Here is a 19,210-nt window from a genome sequence, read left to right on the forward strand (position 1 = left end):
ATCAACTTGTACATATTCAAATAGACAGAACTATGGTAAATCTTTAGTAGATTTTTAGTATGTGCGATTTTGTGTGACTTTTGGTAAGAACTCTGTTGAAAAAAATTTGATTCTTACTTTGAGCTTAAGCAAGTGACTCTATAAGAACTATTGACTTAACCAACTGAACCAATTTTGTTACCAAAAACGATGTTTGGGTTTGGGAAGTCGATGCTTGGAAGTATTTTTGGAGGGGTGAAGTCTGCCCCCTTTTCTTCTTCAGGACCCGTTTCAACCATGTTGATGACCAAGTCTCCAACGCCTTTGAATACCATGAATTTAACATTCAAGAGACTTAAGCATGAATATGCTCCTCGTTATAAGCGTATCAGAAAGGCTATGAAGGGAAAAGTGCCTGTTAGAACTGGTGGTTCTATCAAGGGGAATACTTTGCAATATGGCCAATATGGTATGCGTTTGAAGACTGAAGGTACTCGGATGACTGCAGCACAATTGAAAGAAGCAGATAAGGTTATTTTAAGAGAAATCAAGCCTTTTGGAGGTCAGTTGATCCGTAGGTTGGCATGCAACTTGGCTGTTTGTGTCAAGGGTAACCAAACCAGAATGGGTAAAGGTAAAGGTGCCTTTGATCACTGGGCTGTTAGAGTTCCAACCGGGAAAATTTTGTTTGAAGTACGTGGAGAAATTCACGATAAGGTGATGAGAGAAGCCTTTAGAAAGGCAGCAGCCAAATTACCAGGTGTTTGTGAAGTTGTCACTAAGGAATCTCCAATCAGAGTTGGGTTAAAGCTGTTCATAGATAAAGTACCTGCTCCAATCGACTATAAAGAAAAGTTCAATGAAAAGCCTAGTCGAAAATGGGCTAATGTGGTTGCTTCAGAAGAAGAAATGTACCGTTCTTACAGAGGTCGCTGAATGCGGTCAATAATCTTTTATCTTGTACATATAAAGATGTTAGTATATACATAGACTTTATGAATATCAAATATAGAATCAAATCAAACTATAATTTGAAATTTCAGCATTGAAGAGATATTTTTTTAACTATTGTAATAGTTTTGTAACTTCTATGTTACTTATTATGGCTTATAAAGAAAAACAAACCAAACTCCACGTATTACGATAAGCATCTACTTCTTTTGAGCAAGCATGTCTGTTCCGGCCAAAACCGCTAAGTTGACTAGTCACGCATTGGACGTGGTAGCAAAGATAGTGGAAAGCGATACAGATGCTACAACTGTTGATTTGAACTTGTTGGAGAACTTGAATACCAACCAATCTTTAAACTACATTAAATTAGAACAAAGTTTGAGCTCGATCGATGCCAGTTCTCGAAAACTAGAAATCATGAGTATGTTTAAGTTATAAATGGCAAAGGGAATTGCACATGATACTACCAGCTAGTAACAATCAAGGAAGTTATAATAATATTGAACGAATCTTCTCATTTCCACAATTTCCTTACTGTCCTATTCCAATGATGCATTGGCCAGATATACTAACTGTCAAAGAAAAGGAGTATTCTACCTACGTGGAGGCGGTATCAGATATTGAATCCAAGGTTAATAAGTTAGAAGAAGTAATTCGAGAATTAGATAATTGGCTGAAAGATTTGGAACGTCAAAAAAGGATTCTTGATCATGGAGCATAGTCTGAATTTTTATTATTGGTGTGCACTAAGGGTATACTTTTGTGATTGAATTTTAAACGGTTGCGATTTTTATTATTATTTAGGTTCCAAACTTGAACAACGTTATACTCTACACAATTAGACGCCAAATGCATTGGATAAGCGTGTGCATTCTCTTGTCAATTAGTGCTACTATATGGTGCTCTGAGGTTGGTCGTACGTCTACGGAAGAAGCTCTAAATATCACCTTGGTTCCGTTTCATGATCGCAATGTGACTGCAAGAGCCAAGCTGCTTCGTGGTATTCTAGAATACTTCATGAATAAACCCGATGACTCTAAGGAAGATGAAGAGGAAGACGAGGAAGAAGTTTGCGAAGAAGGTTCTGTCTCTACGAAATATCGATATCTCTATGATGATACAGATACAGATTCCGATTTAGACGCCCATTGTGAACCAGATTATAGTGATGACGACAGTTTTATGAACTCTGATTCAGAAGATGACGACTGCAATTACAGATACTATTACCTCAATAAGAAGGACCACCCAACTATTAACGTCTACAATATTTCATACATAGGTCGGAAGGATTTAGTTCTTGGAAATACCAATGAAACCGAGAATTATAAACGAGATTCAGAAGGTAATAATCAAATGCTGCTTGGAGGAATATTCACTCAGCTCCCACTTGTAAGGGAAATACAAAAGCTCGGACACGAGACAGTTATGTCACCAGCATTTACCTCTGTTGCTGCATATTTTAGTGAAAGAGCTCGAATTGGAGCGCTGAAAGTATCAACGTCATTTGGGAGAGCTGCTTGGCGACAGTTGTACAAGTTTGTCACTCAAAACACCAAGCAGAAAGACGGTATTGTATATCAATACAACGAACCAGACCTCAATAAAAGTGTTATTGATCGGGCCAAAAAAGTCTTGAGACAAAAAATTATTCATAGAACCAAACTATTTGAGTCACAGAATTTGATACCTTCATCGGTAGCTTCGGCTGTATACGGTTTAGATGCTAATGATGTAGTGCATACGCTACAACTTGCAAACAATGTCACATTACCAATGGTTACTGCAGCGGCCAGTCGAACTCGGAATCGACACTCCGTGAGTCTCGACCGCTTCATCACTAAAATGTACAATCTATCACAATCTAATAATACCAGGAAAGAAAAGAATTATACTAACAGCCTGATTAACGGCACGGCAATTCTTTCCAGCAGCAGCAACAAAATTAAACCCCTATGGGGCTTGCTCTTGCTTATATTTACATTTTATTTTAGATTTGGCACCTTTATGAAGGTACTGTTGTTAGTTTGAAATGATTTGTTTCAGAGTATCTATAAATTTGCTTAAGATATGCTATCTAAATCATATAGTAATTTGCAATGTGACGTAAATAATGCCTAATGGTCAAAAGCAATATCCAAATATGTGAGTTTCTTGCTTGTAAAAAAAAGCACTTAATATGCCGTAAAAATACATCGATTACTTGACGTCAAATTACGATACAAGATTTGAACGCAAAGTCTATGCAATAAATACGAATTTCCGTACCACATCACCGGCAACAAAGCAAATTCGTATAATTAATACCAGCATTTAGTAGCAGAAAATATCGTAATTGTTGTTTGACATTCCCCACACTCCGTTTAGAGCCGCTACTCGTAAATTTTGAAATGGGACATGAAAGAGATCAAGTGCTGCATACGGAACAAACTATTTTTGTGGTTGCCGTTTTGGCTACTATCCGATTGGCATTAGAAGCCGATACTTCCTATCGTACAATGTAAGACTTTAGAAGCTCCCATATTTATCATTTAAACTCGATTGAATATAACTTACTTGTACTTTTCAAAATCTACTTAATTTGTTTACGCTTATCGTTACTTATCGTTGTACAGTACACCCGGTTTCCCTTGGTGTTGTGGTTCAATTTTCGGCTACAGCGGATTTTTCATAAACATTACGACTGGTTTAGTCCGAACTAGTGAGTTTAGTCTCGAACGTAATTGGTTTAGTACCGCTGATCAAACTCGGATCACATAAATCACCCCGATACTAATATCAATAATGACGACAAATAATCAAACAGCAATGGTAAACACGTTATCTAATTTATCTTTAGCAACATCCGACGATGAGGTGAATATAATAAGTAGTAACAGAGAAACATCTGGTTCTAATGTGTATGAAGATAACGCTAAAAATGGGGATAGTGAGCATGATGAAAATGAAGATTACGATGAAGATGACTATGAACATGCAGATGAAGAAGAGGATGTCGTAGCTGAAGGTGATGAATTCTCTGAAACCAAATTCCTGGGAGAGAGTAGTCTGAATAACTCGTTCACTAGAAGAAGGGGATATTCAAGTCCAAGTTTAAGTCGCCGATTAACTCAGAATGACGCTAGTTCTCTTGTTGGAGGTGATTCTCTTCGTGAAACACTCCAATCACTGCATTCACTAGCTTCAAGCAGTTTTCACCCTTTAGCCGATAGCTCAAAACCTCTGATAGCTCAAGAAACAGTTGTTGCCAATGAAGCAGAAATAAGTTCGTTAGAATATAATCAATCGCAAAAAGTGTTCTCTTTTAGTTTACCCTTTGGAGGTTTTTCAAACATTCGTTCCAACCTATATAAACATATCCAATCGATTGTACATGGACCTTCAGAGCCCGAGTTCCAAGAATCCGAAGAAAGTAGACCGCAGCTACAACGTGTTAAAACAACGGAAACATTCAAAGAAGCAGAGCATTTTAGAAATTATAAGGGTACAGATAATGTACGGATGAGAGCAGTCAGAAGTTCAGTACAAGCAAATTTAAGTGAATTGCTTCCTGATTTCTTAAACAACCATAAGAAGAAAGAACCATGGGAAAGCATTTTTGATGAGATTGAAGGGAATATTGTGATAATGGGAGGATATAGAGGTTCGATTCTTCGAGATGCCAAATCTAGAAAGAGAGTTTGGATACCTATAAAAGCGGGTTTCAATCTTCGAAAAATCAATTTATTACTTGGTCCAACAAAGGAAGATGAACTTAATGCTTCCAAATATATAATTCCAGATGGAGTTTTGAAGAATATAGGTCCTATCGATATTTGCCGTCGACTCATCAAGCGGTTGAGCAGTAATCCAAATGCAAATGTGGTTGAGTTCGGTTACGATTGGCGCCTTAGTGGACCGGTTCTTTCACAGAACTTAATTAATGAATTGCAAAGGATTCATGATGAGACAGGAAAACCTTCACTTATCATTGCCCATTCTATGGGAGGATTAATCACTCATGGTGCCTTACAACAAAGGCCCGATTTATTCCGTTCCATTGTATATGTTGGATCCCCCAGTGAATGTCTCAATATTTTAGGTCCTATAAGATTTGGCGATTCAGTGATTCTTTCGGATAAAATATTGACATACGAAACAAACTTCATGATGAGGTCAAGTTTCTTATTTCTACCTCTTCATGGAAGTGTTTTCATCAATAGAGATACCCACGATCCCTACGATTTGGACCTCTTTGACCCTGAAGTATGGGTTAAGTATAACTTAAATCCACTAGTACTGGAAAAGAGAAGGCAGTTAGAACGTCGAAAATTAGCTGGCGGATCACCAACATTGACAAAGGCATCCCTTGCAGATATGACTACAAAGAATAATGAAAGTTTAGCATATCTGTCAAGATCGCTGACTATAAATTCAACATCAGATTCTACCCATTCATTTTTCAACATTTCCCTGAAGTTACGTAAAACTTCTTCAACACTAACAAGATTTCGATCTCCAACATCTCCATACTTCCCTGAAACCGAAACTTTTGACAACGATTTAGATTCGACAAGTGAACCTGAAATTGGCCCAAAGTCGCTACCTTATTCTTTTTCGTTTACCGAATCATATAACTACTTGGCTGAAACGTTAGCGGCCACCAAAGAATTCTTGAGTGGGTTAGAATTCAAGGAAGAATTGGCTGATAAATACCCACCTATGGCAATAGTGTATGGTAATACAGTTCCATCGGTCCGGTTTTCTGTGGTAAGGCATAGACAGGATATTAAAGATGGTAATTACTATGAGTTTTATTATGGGCATGGAGATGGTGTTGTGAATCTGAAATTTCTTATGCCCGAAAAGAAAAATTTCAACAAATACGATCCAAAAACAGGTCGAGGATATATTGTGGGGAAATTTGTTAGTGACTGTGGCCATGTGAGCTTGATGACAGATTTTAAAGCCATGGGTATGGCCTTGAGTGCAGTTTGTGAAGCGGAAACTACTTGGAATCTTCAGCAACATTCCAACTAATATGAAATCTGTAATGCATAAATAACGAAAGTGAAGCCCATCTTAATATTTCGTAAATTACTGCAAAAAGTTTTATTCCTCTTCTTCATCATCTCCCATGTAATACTTCACCTTTATCCATAAACTGCAGCTTTGACACTGAAGAGCAAGTTGTAACCCAAATTCTCCATCAGTTGTACCATTTTCTAAATCCCCTTCATTCAATTCCATTCCTCCTTCGGATTCACATCTAGGACATGCCATTGACCATATACCTTTAATTTCGTCTGCTGTAAATTCATCCAATGAGTATTGATCCAACCCAACTCCATCAGCATTCATCCCCTGCTTCTTAGCTTTCTCCAAAAGGTGCCTATCATATTCATTACGTAATTGCTGGTCCAGAAGAATACTATATGCTTCTTTAAGGTGTCCTATTATTGTGGACTCATTGGTGCTGCGTCCTAATGTTTTATCTGGATGTAGTGACAAAAGCTGCATTCGATATGCTTGTTTTATGTCTGCTTGTGTTGCCGTCCCTTCAACACCTAAGACCTCATAAAGGCTGTACTTATTTTCAACACCCAGTAGTAGATCGGGCGACATTGAACTTGGTTCAAACTAATATATGTATGTGATGCCAACCAATACTATACTGCTCTGCGATATTACGCAGTAAATTGTGGAGGGTGAGATGAGTCGTTTGATTACATAATACACGGTTAAATTTACCAAACTAATTACCCTCTATGTACTTTACTAACAAGGGCACTTATTGTAAACCAATAATTATGGGCATCATCAAGTCTCTTCTCTTATTTTATAATATAATTTCACCTAATAGCCCTATCATTTAAACCAAATGTTGGTTTATAAGTACCTTAAAATCTCTATTAGCAAATGTAACACATTAATGTAGACCAAAACATTGGAAAATTATATGCATTGGGAAAAATACAATATACGCATGGGAAGATGGCTCAATTACATTGGTAATATGTGTCTTAGAATTGTAAAAGATACATAATAGCCGTTACTTTACAGTTTATCTTTAGAGCTGAAAACGTGAAAAATCACGTGACTCTAAAGTGTATAATAGCTCATCGCAAAAAAATTTGACCATATTAAATCATTCTTTATAAAGCATAAAATTATTCATATTATTCTATACATTCAATATTATGAGTGGTGTTAAGAGAAAAAGAGAAAGTTCGAAGAGTTCCACGGCTGAAATTCGTGTTACTTCTTTGACAGAAGAACCCGTGGCTGTTGTGGGATCTTTCTTCAATGGGATGTCAATACCTAGGGATGCCCAATTTGATGTTTACCAACATAAGAAGAATAATGCCTTTGCATTGCACGGAGAAAGTGCTACGTTAGAATACAACGGAGTTACAGCTCTGGATGATGAGAATGATTACATTGTTGCTATCTACGATGCTGTTCATAAAAGTGTTGAGTTGTATAAAACACCAGTGATCAACGGGGGCGTTCGTGCTAAAGCAAAGAGAGTATACAAGGGTCCAGCTATCAAACTGGCTGGTCTCCGTAATATTGAGCAAAGAAACGCATTGGGTGAAGCTTTTGGTACAAAGAAGGCCAAGGCTGCTATCACCAACTTGGAGAGAAACAGAGTTGATGCTGATAAGTTGAAGGACGTGGAACTAGACATTGTGGACACTCTTAATGATGCTACCGCTGACTTGCCCACAAGACAAGAAATGGATACAGCTATGAGCCATGACCGTCCTACCCCAGCCTGTAACGTTGATGCCACCAGAGTAGAAGACGTGTACAGGGTCTTCGATATAATACCGAAGAAGGAATGGGCATTCCTTAGAACCCAAGGCATAACTGAGGAACATGACGAAAAGAAGAGATTGGAATTCATGCCCTATGGTAAGTCATCATACGTCACTAAGCATTTAAATCAAGTTCTTGCATCAAAGAACACAGAAAAGTTACAGTTGTTGATGTATGCTTCTTTATTATTTGGTGTTTACGAAAACAGAAGAGTTAGAGATAAGCAATCATTAATGGAAGCTTTAGACAATAATGTTAGTGAAGTTTTAATTGACGGTATCTTGCAAAGATTTGCGGTTGCTCGTGCTGGACAATTTGGAAAATCTAAAGATCGGTCTTTTGTTATTGATCCTAGTCATGAAGATAAATTACTTTGCTATTTATTAGCACTCATTATGCACATTGATAATTTCATGATTGAATTACCTCCATTAGCTCACGAGTTGAATATGAAACCTGCTCGTTTGGTTGGGTTGTGTAAGGCATTGGGTGCAACCATCAAAAGTGCTACAGTTGCACAAGCAGAAGCATTTGGTATTCCTAAGGCTAACGCATCAACATACAAGGTTGCTACTTTGAAGGTTCCATTCAAGTTACCTGAAATGGCAAGACGAGGTAGAAAGGCTCGTTAAAGAGGCATGTGCATATATATAGCATAATGTAAGAAGATAAATAGAATAAGGAGGATTTCGAAATGGAGCATATCCAATTAAACAAATTTTTTTCATTCATTGATGGTCACAACAATTTGTTTGTGTAAATATCAGTGAATGAGGCACTTGTAGTAAGTTAAACCGGAGCAAGCAAACAATATCGTATTAGCTGTCACCCGAGCAATAACCCAGCACTCACTTAGTAATATTCTCGTTCCATGCATATATGAGGTAACATTGAACACGCCAGCTTATTTGTAAATGCCTTTTATTTTTTTTGAACGTCGGGGTATGGTTTGGCATAGCCACCTACTGTAGCAAGAGAAAAAGACAAACAGGCTTTATTTCAAAACTCTGAATAGAGTTCCTGGTGTCTTATGTTGTGTTGTGTTATAATTTCGCATTTACTTGAAAAATCCATTAATTGTGATTCCGGTCCAAGTTTAGGTATTCTTAATGCCAAGCATTTAATTTGACAGCTGGGTTTACGATATGTCAACTGTGCATTTATCTAGATTCTCTAGTCAAGGTACTTAATATGGAGTTCACAAAACCAAGTGGCTATGCCATAATCCGGAAAAATAATACGAACTACAGGCACTGCCCCATTTTTAACTAAAGATACTCAGCCTACATTTTTAAGTACCAAGTAGCTTGTGTAACGCAAGGTTTAATCTCCCTATACTAGGACTCGCTACCATCTGTCTCAAATATTTTGACACATTCCACAGAAAAAAGCTGATTGGGTTGCGGGAATTCGATCACGGAAAGACATGCACGGTCGGCTGTTAAGACCAAGGAGAAGAGGGAATAAAGAAAACAACTGGACCAAGGCGAAAGTCGGGAAAGCAAAGGAAATATTTGCAGCAAATATGACTGTAATGTCTACTTGAAAGGTTTGGAAGCAAGTGCATCGCGCATAAACGAGCCAAGCCTTGTCAAATCTTCAAGCTTTCCTCGATAGAATTTGATTGATGAATGCTGTGGAATGGATTAAAAAGATCTTTATCGGGAACAGCTCTAAATACTACTGGTAGATCAACTAATGAAAACGAAACCAGCTGGGCTGTGTTTGGGGGTTTGAACGGCATATAGGGGTGAATATACGTAAGGCCGGTGCTTCAATGATGCAAGTAATATTAACAATTATTATACTATTTCTTTATCTTATTGTTCATTCCTTCATATTGTTGATTTGCATTTTCAGTCATAGTTGAGTTTATTGAAACCCCCCTCGTGGCTTTTATGCCTTCAACATATACTTTCATGAACCGCGCCTCGTGGTTTTTGGTGCGGCTGTAAAGAGCAAAAAGTTTGCTTCAATTGTTTCCGCTCAGCCCGTGGGTTTTTTGAACCAGATTGCCATTCCCATAATTTTACCCCATAATACATACATATATGCGAACGTATCGGGTTTTGCGGAGTCGTTAACTAAAGAAATACATACTATAGTTCGTACAATCCAATATAAATCTATGCCATAAAAGAGGTGCGATAATAGTATACGTAAAGGAAGGAGTAGGTGCTACAAAGTCAGCCATGATTGTACGGCTGGAGGGGGAGGGAGTGCAGTCAATAAATCAAGGGAGAATTGCAATGTCCCACAAATTCAGGAGGAAAATTGGATACTCCGCCGTAACAATTGCTGACATATTAAGGCGACCCGGAGTACAATAACCACAATTTAAGTGCGTTATTTTCGGCCGAGATTGTGCAATTAATATCTATTACATTATTGACTTTCATATATATATAAGGTGCAATCTCGAGGTACATGTTTATAATTGTGAAAATGTTGTCTAGGTTTCAAACATTATGATTAACTAATCAAGAATCCAGATTCATCGACATATTTTTTTCTTTGCATTTCCTATATAACCCATTGAGCATTTATAGTATTATGATGTTGAGATTCGGAAACCAAAAGCACATCAAGTTGGCCCTTATTATTTTTGCATTAACGAGCTTCTGCCTTTTCTTCTTAGGTACTGCATATTATGTATACGACTACAAGCAATCAATAGAGTTCAAAAAGTATCATCGGTACTACCAGTTGCTATTGGCCAATAATGTACCTCGTCCTAGCCATGGAAGACAAAATATCTTTCAACATGATACGGCATCTTCTCGAACTGATCTAGTGAATATGTTTCCCCAACATCAGCCAAATGACACTACATTAGTGTCCTTCAATATCAGATTCAATGCACCTTGGATTGCAAGAGTTGCTGGAGAAAAGGCATGGCATGTACGTAAATATGGTGTATTAGATGTTCTTCTGAGACTCCCACCAGATGCTATCGTTGGAATTCAAGAAGCCAAGATGGATCCATTAACTTCAATAACTTTCCCCAACACCCATTTTTCTTATTTTGGTGTAGGTAGAGATGATGGAGTGGCCGCAGGCGAGTTTGCTCCAATACTTTTCAATCAAAGGTTTTGGCGATTGGTTGAAGCTGACTATAAATGGCTTTCACAAACCCCAGAAATACCATCCAAATTCCCTGGTACAGGTCATAAACGTATAGCTACTATGTGCAAATTAGAAAATATTCATCTGGGTAAACAAGTTATTGTGCTAAATACTCATTTGGATCATCAGGTAGCAAGCGCTCGGAAATTTTCAGTTACAATGCTTCATGAATGGATGTCTCAACTACTGAATCAAACACAACCTACATCTACTGGTGAAAAACCTGATTTAGTGCCAGTATTTCTTATGGGTGATTTTAATCTGATATCGGAAGACATTGCGTACAAGAAGTTAACTTCATCTGAAGATATAACTGATCTTAATGTCAACAAAATTACAGATCCAACTTATGTGGGTTTCAACAGCAAGAGCCGGAAATCGGTGATTGATTTTGTGTTTGCCCTTAACTTCAACAAGTCAAAATGGAGAGATTATACTGTTTTGGATAATGTATTCCATAGAATGACGATATCAGACCATAGGCCCATTGCCGTTTCATTTGAGCTCTGATCAAGCGAAGAAGTATAGTATATATATTCTTACGAACTAAATATAACGACCGCATTATGAATATTTATGTAAATAACCATGGATGAAATTGTCCATTACACCCGAGCACCAATTCAAACTCCCGATTTTTTTCCACACAAATCCAAATTAGGAAGTCTACAAATTTTCTTCCGGAGGCAAAAAGTGTCTCAAATTAACAGACTTATCCAGAACACCCTTCCTAAGTTATCCCAGTCATTTGGACTTCCCTTTTTCACACATTAATACTTTCAAGTCGATGATTGCGGCTAGAAGGCATCTCCGCACGCTTATGCGGCGGAGTAACATAGGTGTTCTAAGTTTAAGAGCTACTGCAAGCACTCCCAACTCCGATACCATGGGGTACTGGTTGAACCAAGATTGTCGTCATTCAATCACTCAAACTCAAAGTAAACGTTTGCAGCATACATTTTCTGATAACAAAGCTAATAAGCTTCCCTCGGAATTTAACTATCAAATGGAGAAGTCTAATTTGGCTCAATTGCAAAAGTATGCTTCCGACAAGGAAGTAAATGCTGATCCTAAAACCCATGAAACCCTTGAAAAGTTGATTGAATATCAAAAGAATCGCATAAATCAAATTGAAACTGAAGGATGGCGTGCTTATGCTCAAGCAACTAATATGGAACCTATAGATTTGAGTCCTCGTGGAGTATTTAACTTGAAAGACCCTAAATCTGTACGTACAATGGGTACCATGGCCCAAGCATCGTTGGAACTCTTTATTGAACAAAGTAAAGCCTATAGCAATAAGCCATTTGACTTGAAATCCCTTGCAGGGTCTACCAGACAATATTTGCAAAGGGTAACTGCCGAGTCTATGGGAATAGCAGATTGGCAAGAAACTGTCGCCATGTTGGGAGTTTTCTACTGTCTTTCAAACCAATATAAAGCTCTTAATGAATTGAAGTTTACCGATAAGTTAGCCAATCAATGTTTAGAAGCATATTGTCAAATTGATAGTGATTTACCTGAAAATGAGTTAGCACAAGAAATCGAATCCATTGCCAATAATCTTGAAGTTGAGTCTGAATTAATAACTGCATGGTTTGCAGTGTTTGATGTTTTTGCTCGAGTTCCTTTAGAACCAATGTCTAATGGTTTATGTCCAATTGAACGTTTCCTTAACGAAAATGATAAAGATGCCAATTTGGACCTGATCCAAGGTATTCATAATGCTACTGAAATGTCAGAATGGCTTAAAAATTATTCCGATTTGACTTCTGAACCACCTAGTGAATCGAGATCGAACATATTTGCTTCCGAGACCAATAAGCATAAGACCTCTGCTTTTGATAAAAACTTTAGCTTTCTCACGAACACTGCTGGAGGTGCCAGCGGTAATGGTGGTAACAGTACTAAACCAAACGGTAAGAATAAAAAAGGAAATGATAAAGGCAACAAAAAGAAAGAAAATGAACCAAAAGTTTTCGAGCTTTCACTTGGTGGCCCTAACTTCCGTTATTTCCAACTAGGCATTTTTGGTGGTTTGCTCATGTACTTCATTTATTCAAACGGTAATGATCAGGGCCATGAAATATCTTTCCAAGAATTTGTGACTAAATTTTTAGGAAAGAATTTAGTTTCCAAGTTGGTGGTTATTAACAACCGTACGTGTGTCGTTGAGTTGAATGATGCCGGAAAGCAAGAATACCCTGGAGAATACTATTTTACCATTGGTCACATTGAAACCTTCGAATTAGGATTGAGAGAAGCTCAAGATAAGTTTGAAGTTGGTGATGCACGCCGTATTCCTGTTGCTTACGTTACTGATGGGAACACGGGCAAAATGTTGGTTAATTTTCTTCCTACTTTGCTCTTCCTTGGTGCTATTTATTACATGACTAAAAAGGCCCTGACAATGGGTGGTGTTGGTGGTCCTTTTAACTTTGGTAAATCAATTGCCAAAAAGTTCAATCAAGAAACAGACGTTAAGATTAGGTTCAAGGATGTTGCTGGTATGGATGAAGCAAAGGAAGAAGTTATGGAGTTTGTGAAGTTCTTACAAAACCCTGAAAAGTATGAGAAATTAGGTGCCAAGATTCCAAGAGGTGCTATTCTTTCAGGTCCACCAGGTACTGGTAAAACTCTTTTGGCAAAGGCTACTGCTGGTGAAGCAGGTGTCCCATTCTATTCTGTATCTGGTTCCGAGTTTGTTGAAATGTTTGTTGGTGTAGGTGCTTCAAGAGTTCGTGATTTATTCAAAACCGCAAGAGAAAATGCACCATCAATTGTATTTGTTGATGAAATTGATGCCATTGGGAAACAAAGATCCAAGGGTAACGCCACTGGAGCCAATGATGAAAGGGAAACAACTTTGAACCAATTATTGGTTGAAATGGATGGGTTTGAATCGAGTGATCACGTCGTTGTTTTGGCTGGTACAAATCGTCCCGATATTTTGGATAAAGCTTTGATGAGACCTGGAAGATTTGACAGACACATAAACATTGACAACCCTGAATTACAAGGTCGTAAGGAAATCTTCAATGTTCACTTGCATAAGATCACTTTGGCTTCTGATATTGATAATGATTTATCTGGAAGATTAGCTGCATTAACTCCTGGATTTTCAGGTGCGGACATAGCCAATGTTTGCAATGAAGCAGCATTGATTGCAGCTAGATTCAATGCGGATGCTGTTACTTTGAGACATTTCGAACTTGCAATTGAAAGAGTTATTGGGGGAATTGAGAAGAAGAATAAGGTTCTTTCTCCAGAGGAACGTAATGTTGTAGCTTATCATGAAGCTGGTCACGCTGTTTGTGGATGGTACTTAAAATATGCTCATCCATTGTTGAAGGTTTCTATTGTTCCTAGAGGTCAAGGTGCATTGGGTTATGCTCAATATTTACCACCAGATCAACATTTGATGTCTGTACTTCAATTAACGGATCGTATGATCATGACATTAGCTGGTCGTGTTAGTGAAGAATTGCATTTCAATAGTGTTACCAGTGGAGCTCACGATGATTTTAAAAAGGTTACTCAAATTGCCCAATCTATGGTTTTACGTTTTGGGATGTCACCTAAAGTTGGGTTTGTTAATTACGCTGATACTCATCAGCAAGATGATTTAACTAAACCCTTTAGTGATGAAACCAATCTGATTATTGATCTGGAAATTAAAAGAATTGTTGCAGAGGCATATACTAGTTGTAAGAATTTACTTCAAGAAAAGAAAGCTGATGTTGAAAAAGTGGCTCAAGAGTTATTAAAGAAAGAATTCATTACTCGTGAAGATATGATCAGATTATTGGGTAAAAGACCATTCCCAGAAACAAACGATGCCTTTGATAAGTATTTGGATGGGAAGGATGCATTCAAGAATGAGAAACCTAAGAATGAGCATAAAGATGATGAACCATGCAATAAGGATTAACTTTCGTTAGTTTACTGATTCTTTACATTTATAACGCTGTTCTTCTTCTTATTATTAAACTACTTGTATATAAAACAATCCAAAGTATATAATAAAAATACAAATTACGAAATAAGAATAACTACAGTATTGTTTGTAAGTTGAAGTGAATGTGATCCCAGCACTACCAAACTGATTCGAAGCGCGCTACCATTTACCAGTGTTGAAAATCTCAACTTGTGTTTATACAAATCTAATGGTATTTACTGTGTAAACCGTTTTAACATAATCAATTACTCCATAATCAATTACTCACGCAATGGCACGTAAGACAGGGAGACTGCGGGGCAGAAGAGTAGCTACCAAACCCAAAGAAATCGAGAAGGAGACTGAAGTCACTGAGGAAATAGTCAAGAATGACGAAGACGATGATTATATAGAAGATGGAGAAGAAGTCGATGAAGTTGACGTTGAAGAAGAAGAAGAAGAAGAAGAAGAAGATGATGATGATGACGACGACGATGAGCAAGTTAGAAGTAGAAGAGCTACACGGAAACGTAAAGCTGCAGCGTTACAGGACGAAGAAAGAAATAGTGAAGATGAAAACGAGCAGAATTCAACTCAACAGGAGAAAAGACAAAAGCAAGAACCTGAAGAAGAAGAAGGTGAAGCCAAAGGAGAAGGAGAAGCCGAAGGAGCAGGAGAAGGGGATGAAGACGAAGACGACGAGGACGAAGAGGAAGAAGATGGTGATGAAGATGAAGGTAACGAGGAATCTAAATTAACAAATAAACCCGAGAGGAAAGTCCCTAAGAAAAGAGGTCGTAAAAAGTTAAGAATCACAGTACTTGAAGATGGAGCATTTGACGAAGATGGGAACCCTCTTAATATCAGAGATGAGGAAGTTATCATTGAGAATGAGGACCCCAAAGGATTGGAGAAGGTTGATGAGTTGGGGTTCTTAAAAGGTGGTAGAAGATACAGAGTTAAAACCTTCACTATATTAAATCACGGAGATAAACAATTTATGGTTTCCACTGAACCCGCGAGATTGGTTGGCTTCAGAGATTCTTATTTATTATTCAAGACTCATCGATCATTATTCAAAAAGGTATGCAATTATGAAGAGAAGATGGATTTGATTGAAAGACATATTATTCCAAACTCTTATAAAGGTCGGTCAGTAAATTTAGTAACTGCTAGATCGATATTTCGAGAATTTGGTGCAAAGATCATTTATGATGGTAAAAAAGTCATAGATGATTTCTGGGAACAAAGAGCTATTGATAATGGTGATATTCCTGGAACTTATGCTGATCCAACAGAGGTTAGACATGTGATTCCTTCAGAATCAGAAATTCCATCTGGTTCAGGAAACACCCCTGTAAGTTCAACTACTCTATTCAATTATCAACATGATCCAACTTGGATGTATCTGATTGCTGCTCAAACACGAGAATATAACACAAAATTATTAGAGCAACGGAGCCTGGTGATTATACGTGGGTTGAAAGATGTCTATACTGGCTTGACCTTCTATCCATTAAGTACACAACCTACTAAATCAACATTAGTAAAGGTTGAAGATTCAAAAGATACAGTTTATGAAGCTTACGTGGATAATCCTAACATCCTCAGAAAATATACCGGCTTAAGTACAATTCCAAAGAATATATTGGAAGAATTAGATGATCAAGAGTTACTCAATGAGATCAAATCTCAACAGGATTATGAATTACTGTTAAAATAATTTTAAATGTATACCTATGTCTAAATATATATCATATCAATTATTGTTACTGTTATCACCGGATTGTTCTTTAGTAAAACCTATAGGATGCAATTTTCAATCAACTGTCTATGGATATAAAAGTATGTAGAGCTTAATGTTGACGTTCACGTTCACTGATTGAAAATATCTCGTCGGCTCATACCCATGTGTCATTAGTAAAATAAATACAAATTTAATGGCATGTTCATTCGGAAACTTGATCAAATGGATCATCACCAATATCTTTCCCTTCTTCTTCCAAATCTTCATCTTCGTCTTCCAGACTTGAATCCAGCCCTCCTTCTCCTCTCTTTGTTAACCGTTTCTTTTCCATGTGCTTGCGCAATTCAAAATCAACTTTGGTCTTGCGTCTTCCTACGTGGACTGTAATATCACCTTCTTCAACAACTTCCGCATGCCTTTTCAGAAACGCAACCTCAGCTTTAGCTTCTTTACCTGAGATCTTATGGTTAACCCTTATATGTTTAGCCAAAGTATCATGTCGAGTAAATATCCTTGGTCCAACTGATGGGTTTTGCTTGACACAAACAAAACATTTGAAAAGCTTTTTCTTCTTAGAATGAACTGTTTCCTGGTGTCTTATCAATTCATACTTACGTGAAAACCGACGTAAACATAATTTATGAGGCTCATCTGGTGAAGGTAATTGACATTCATGTACAACATCAGGATCATAATTTGATGACTTATTGGAAGGCTTGGAGCTTATTTTCTTTATTACTTTAGCTGCCTTGCTTTCACCTTCTGCCATTTTTGAGTATTTGCGTTTAGGTTGCCCATTACCAAAATATCGCACTCCAGATTCATAATTCAATTTGGAGGTCCCAGAAGAAGGACGAGCCACTGAATGGGCATCCGAACGTCTTCTTCTTTTCCGCGTTTCAGTATCACTACTAGATTCATCTTCACTATACTCACTTATACTGTCAGACAGATCCTCGCCCATATAATCATATCCCACACCATTTTGAGATGTGCCAGGTGAACTAATTTCTCCTTCAGATAATACTTCATCTGAATATTTCCTTGATTTTGATTGTCCTTGTTCTTGTCCATTTGAAATCTCCACTTCCTTTTGAGGTGCCAACTTTCTTCGTTTGGGTCTGACAATTGTTTTTGCCTGCTCTACTTTAGCAAAAGTATATACAGAATAATCTGTTAAAAATCGTTTATAGCACTCATCCATATCAAACTTAATGAGTTGAAGAAACCTATAGAGTGCTGGCTTCCACGCTAGAAGGTTATAAATTTCCCAATAGTTTAGACGCATTATTATATCAGTAAGGAAACGAACAGTTCTTGTGGCAAAATCCACTTTCTTGTGGTTCGTGGAGATTTTAATAAAGATATCAAAATTCTGTTGAACCAACAAATGCAATTGGGAATTAACCGGATCAGGCTGCATGGTACAAAAATAGTCTAAAAGTTCCATTAACTTATAGAATTTTTGCTCTAATGCAAAAAATTGAGGTAATGGGAGCAGTTCCTCATAAACAAGTGTACCAATTTTGAATAAATGATCAGCATATTCTGTCATTGTTGTCGGTAATCCATACACAAGTAAATTGATTACTTCATCTATAGTAAATGGTCCATAGTCCGACTCCTGAGAACCAGGTTTCGAAGTTATCAGAGGTAGTTCTTGAGAATGTATAGACCTTTCGTTTATTGGGGAATCCCCAGTTGAAGGTTTCGAAAAGTCAATTGAAGGATCATCAACTTCGGCATCGGGAGCAATTGGATTGTTAGGTAAAGTATGTGCTTGAGTTCCTTGCGGTTGAAAAATATTAGCTGGAGTATTTATGATAGTATTTGGGTTCATTGGGGCCTTACTTAGCTGCAACTCTGTTGCAACACTCATCGCTGGATTTCCACCCCCTTCCTGAGGTGATGGCAACAGTGGCAGTTCTTGTGGTTGTGTTTGTGAGGTGGGAGTCATTATTATTCCTAGCATGGCATTCTTGATCGGGCTTCCATTATTAAACTGATGGTTGTTCAGATTAGTGGTAGGAGGGGTAACCCCTGTTGATTCGGCACCACCAAAAAAATCTTTCCTTTTATTTGAGCTGTGATGTAAAAAATTGGTTCCCAAGACACTGGAAGGTGTCAAATTAATTTCTTTGGGCTCTGTTTTTGTATGCGTCGAACTAAAGGATTGATCAGCTAGAGGTCCACCATTCACTTCGGGACCCCGGACCAAACTTTCATCTTGTCCATTCGTCACTTCCGCATCCTTAGAAGCTACTTCGGATTTTTCCACTAATGGTATATCTATTTCATCTTCTAATGGTGTTTCACGAGGGTCTTTTACATCAGTAATTGAACGGGGCATTGTTAGGTCCCGGGTAACTGTCAGTAGAGGAGGATCCAAAGCACTCATTGGAAACGACTGCCGTTTAGCTCAAAGTCAAGCAAAGCTTACCTATTACCCACAACTAATCTCTATGGAATTTACTGGTGTTGTTTTCAAAAGGAACAGCGAATAAGGAGAGGGTGTTGGTCAGGATTGCAAATTTTTGGTTGTGAAAAGCGACCACAATGATGTCGTATACGACACAGGTAAATGTCGCGCTAACGTTTGGGATTCATTTGGTATATATGCAGGCCTTGGACACCCCTCTTGCTTACTACCTAGCAAGTGACTATAGAAA

The 19,210-nt window shown here is 37.7% G+C and overlaps 8 protein-coding genes across 8 annotated transcripts; 6 read left to right on the forward strand and 2 right to left on the reverse strand.

The window, feature by feature from the left end:
- Positions 1-189: 189 nt before the first annotated feature.
- MRPL16 (mitochondrial 54S ribosomal protein uL16m) lies at positions 190-915 on the forward strand (the record flags this gene model as incomplete). Its single annotated transcript, XM_043190981.1, has 1 exon — positions 190-915. One exon carries the CDS (start codon positions 190-192, stop codon positions 913-915), a length of 726 nt encoding a protein of 241 aa, XP_043051658.1.
- Positions 916-1,149: 234 nt separating this feature from the next.
- On the forward strand, positions 1,150-5,949 carry KQ657_000126 (uncharacterized protein; the record flags this gene model as incomplete). The annotated part of the gene is made up of 5 exons (XM_043190982.1): positions 1,150-1,351; positions 1,512-1,579; positions 1,840-2,603; positions 3,298-3,308; positions 3,737-5,949. 5 exons carry the CDS (start codon positions 1,150-1,152, stop codon positions 5,947-5,949), a joined length of 3,258 nt encoding a protein of 1,085 aa, XP_043051659.1.
- A 72-nt stretch (positions 5,950-6,021) lies between these two features.
- Positions 6,022-6,429, reverse strand: DPH4 (uncharacterized protein; the record flags this gene model as incomplete). The annotated part of the gene is made up of 1 exon (XM_043190983.1): positions 6,022-6,429. The coding sequence occupies one exon, from the start codon at positions 6,427-6,429 to the stop codon at positions 6,022-6,024; it is 408 nt and encodes a 135-aa protein (XP_043051660.1).
- A 680-nt stretch (positions 6,430-7,109) lies between these two features.
- On the forward strand, positions 7,110-8,363 carry RPA49 (DNA-directed RNA polymerase I subunit; the record flags this gene model as incomplete). The annotated part of the gene is made up of 1 exon (XM_043190984.1): positions 7,110-8,363. The coding sequence occupies one exon, from the start codon at positions 7,110-7,112 to the stop codon at positions 8,361-8,363; it is 1,254 nt and encodes a 417-aa protein (XP_043051661.1).
- Positions 8,364-10,530: 2,167 nt separating this feature from the next.
- Positions 10,531-11,367, forward strand: KQ657_000129 (uncharacterized protein; the record flags this gene model as incomplete). Its single annotated transcript, XM_043190985.1, has 1 exon — positions 10,531-11,367. The coding sequence occupies one exon, from the start codon at positions 10,531-10,533 to the stop codon at positions 11,365-11,367; it is 837 nt and encodes a 278-aa protein (XP_043051662.1).
- A 376-nt stretch (positions 11,368-11,743) lies between these two features.
- YTA12 (m-AAA protease subunit) lies at positions 11,744-14,788 on the forward strand (the record flags this gene model as incomplete). The annotated part of the gene is made up of 1 exon (XM_043190986.1): positions 11,744-14,788. The coding sequence occupies one exon, from the start codon at positions 11,744-11,746 to the stop codon at positions 14,786-14,788; it is 3,045 nt and encodes a 1,014-aa protein (XP_043051663.1).
- A 298-nt stretch (positions 14,789-15,086) lies between these two features.
- On the forward strand, positions 15,087-16,517 carry NPL6 (Npl6p; the record flags this gene model as incomplete). Its single annotated transcript, XM_043190987.1, has 1 exon — positions 15,087-16,517. The coding sequence occupies one exon, from the start codon at positions 15,087-15,089 to the stop codon at positions 16,515-16,517; it is 1,431 nt and encodes a 476-aa protein (XP_043051664.1).
- Positions 16,518-16,743: 226 nt separating this feature from the next.
- Positions 16,744-18,891, reverse strand: FGR15 (Fgr15p; the record flags this gene model as incomplete). The annotated part of the gene is made up of 1 exon (XM_043190988.1): positions 16,744-18,891. One exon carries the CDS (start codon positions 18,889-18,891, stop codon positions 16,744-16,746), a length of 2,148 nt encoding a protein of 715 aa, XP_043051665.1.
- Positions 18,892-19,210: the final 319 nt, after the last annotated feature.

Source organism: Scheffersomyces spartinae, assembly GCF_019049425.1.
Source record: "Scheffersomyces spartinae strain ARV_011 chromosome Unknown scaffold_1, whole genome shotgun sequence".
NCBI classification, from domain to species: Eukaryota; Fungi; Ascomycota; class Pichiomycetes; order Serinales; family Debaryomycetaceae; genus Lizanozyma; species Lizanozyma spartinae.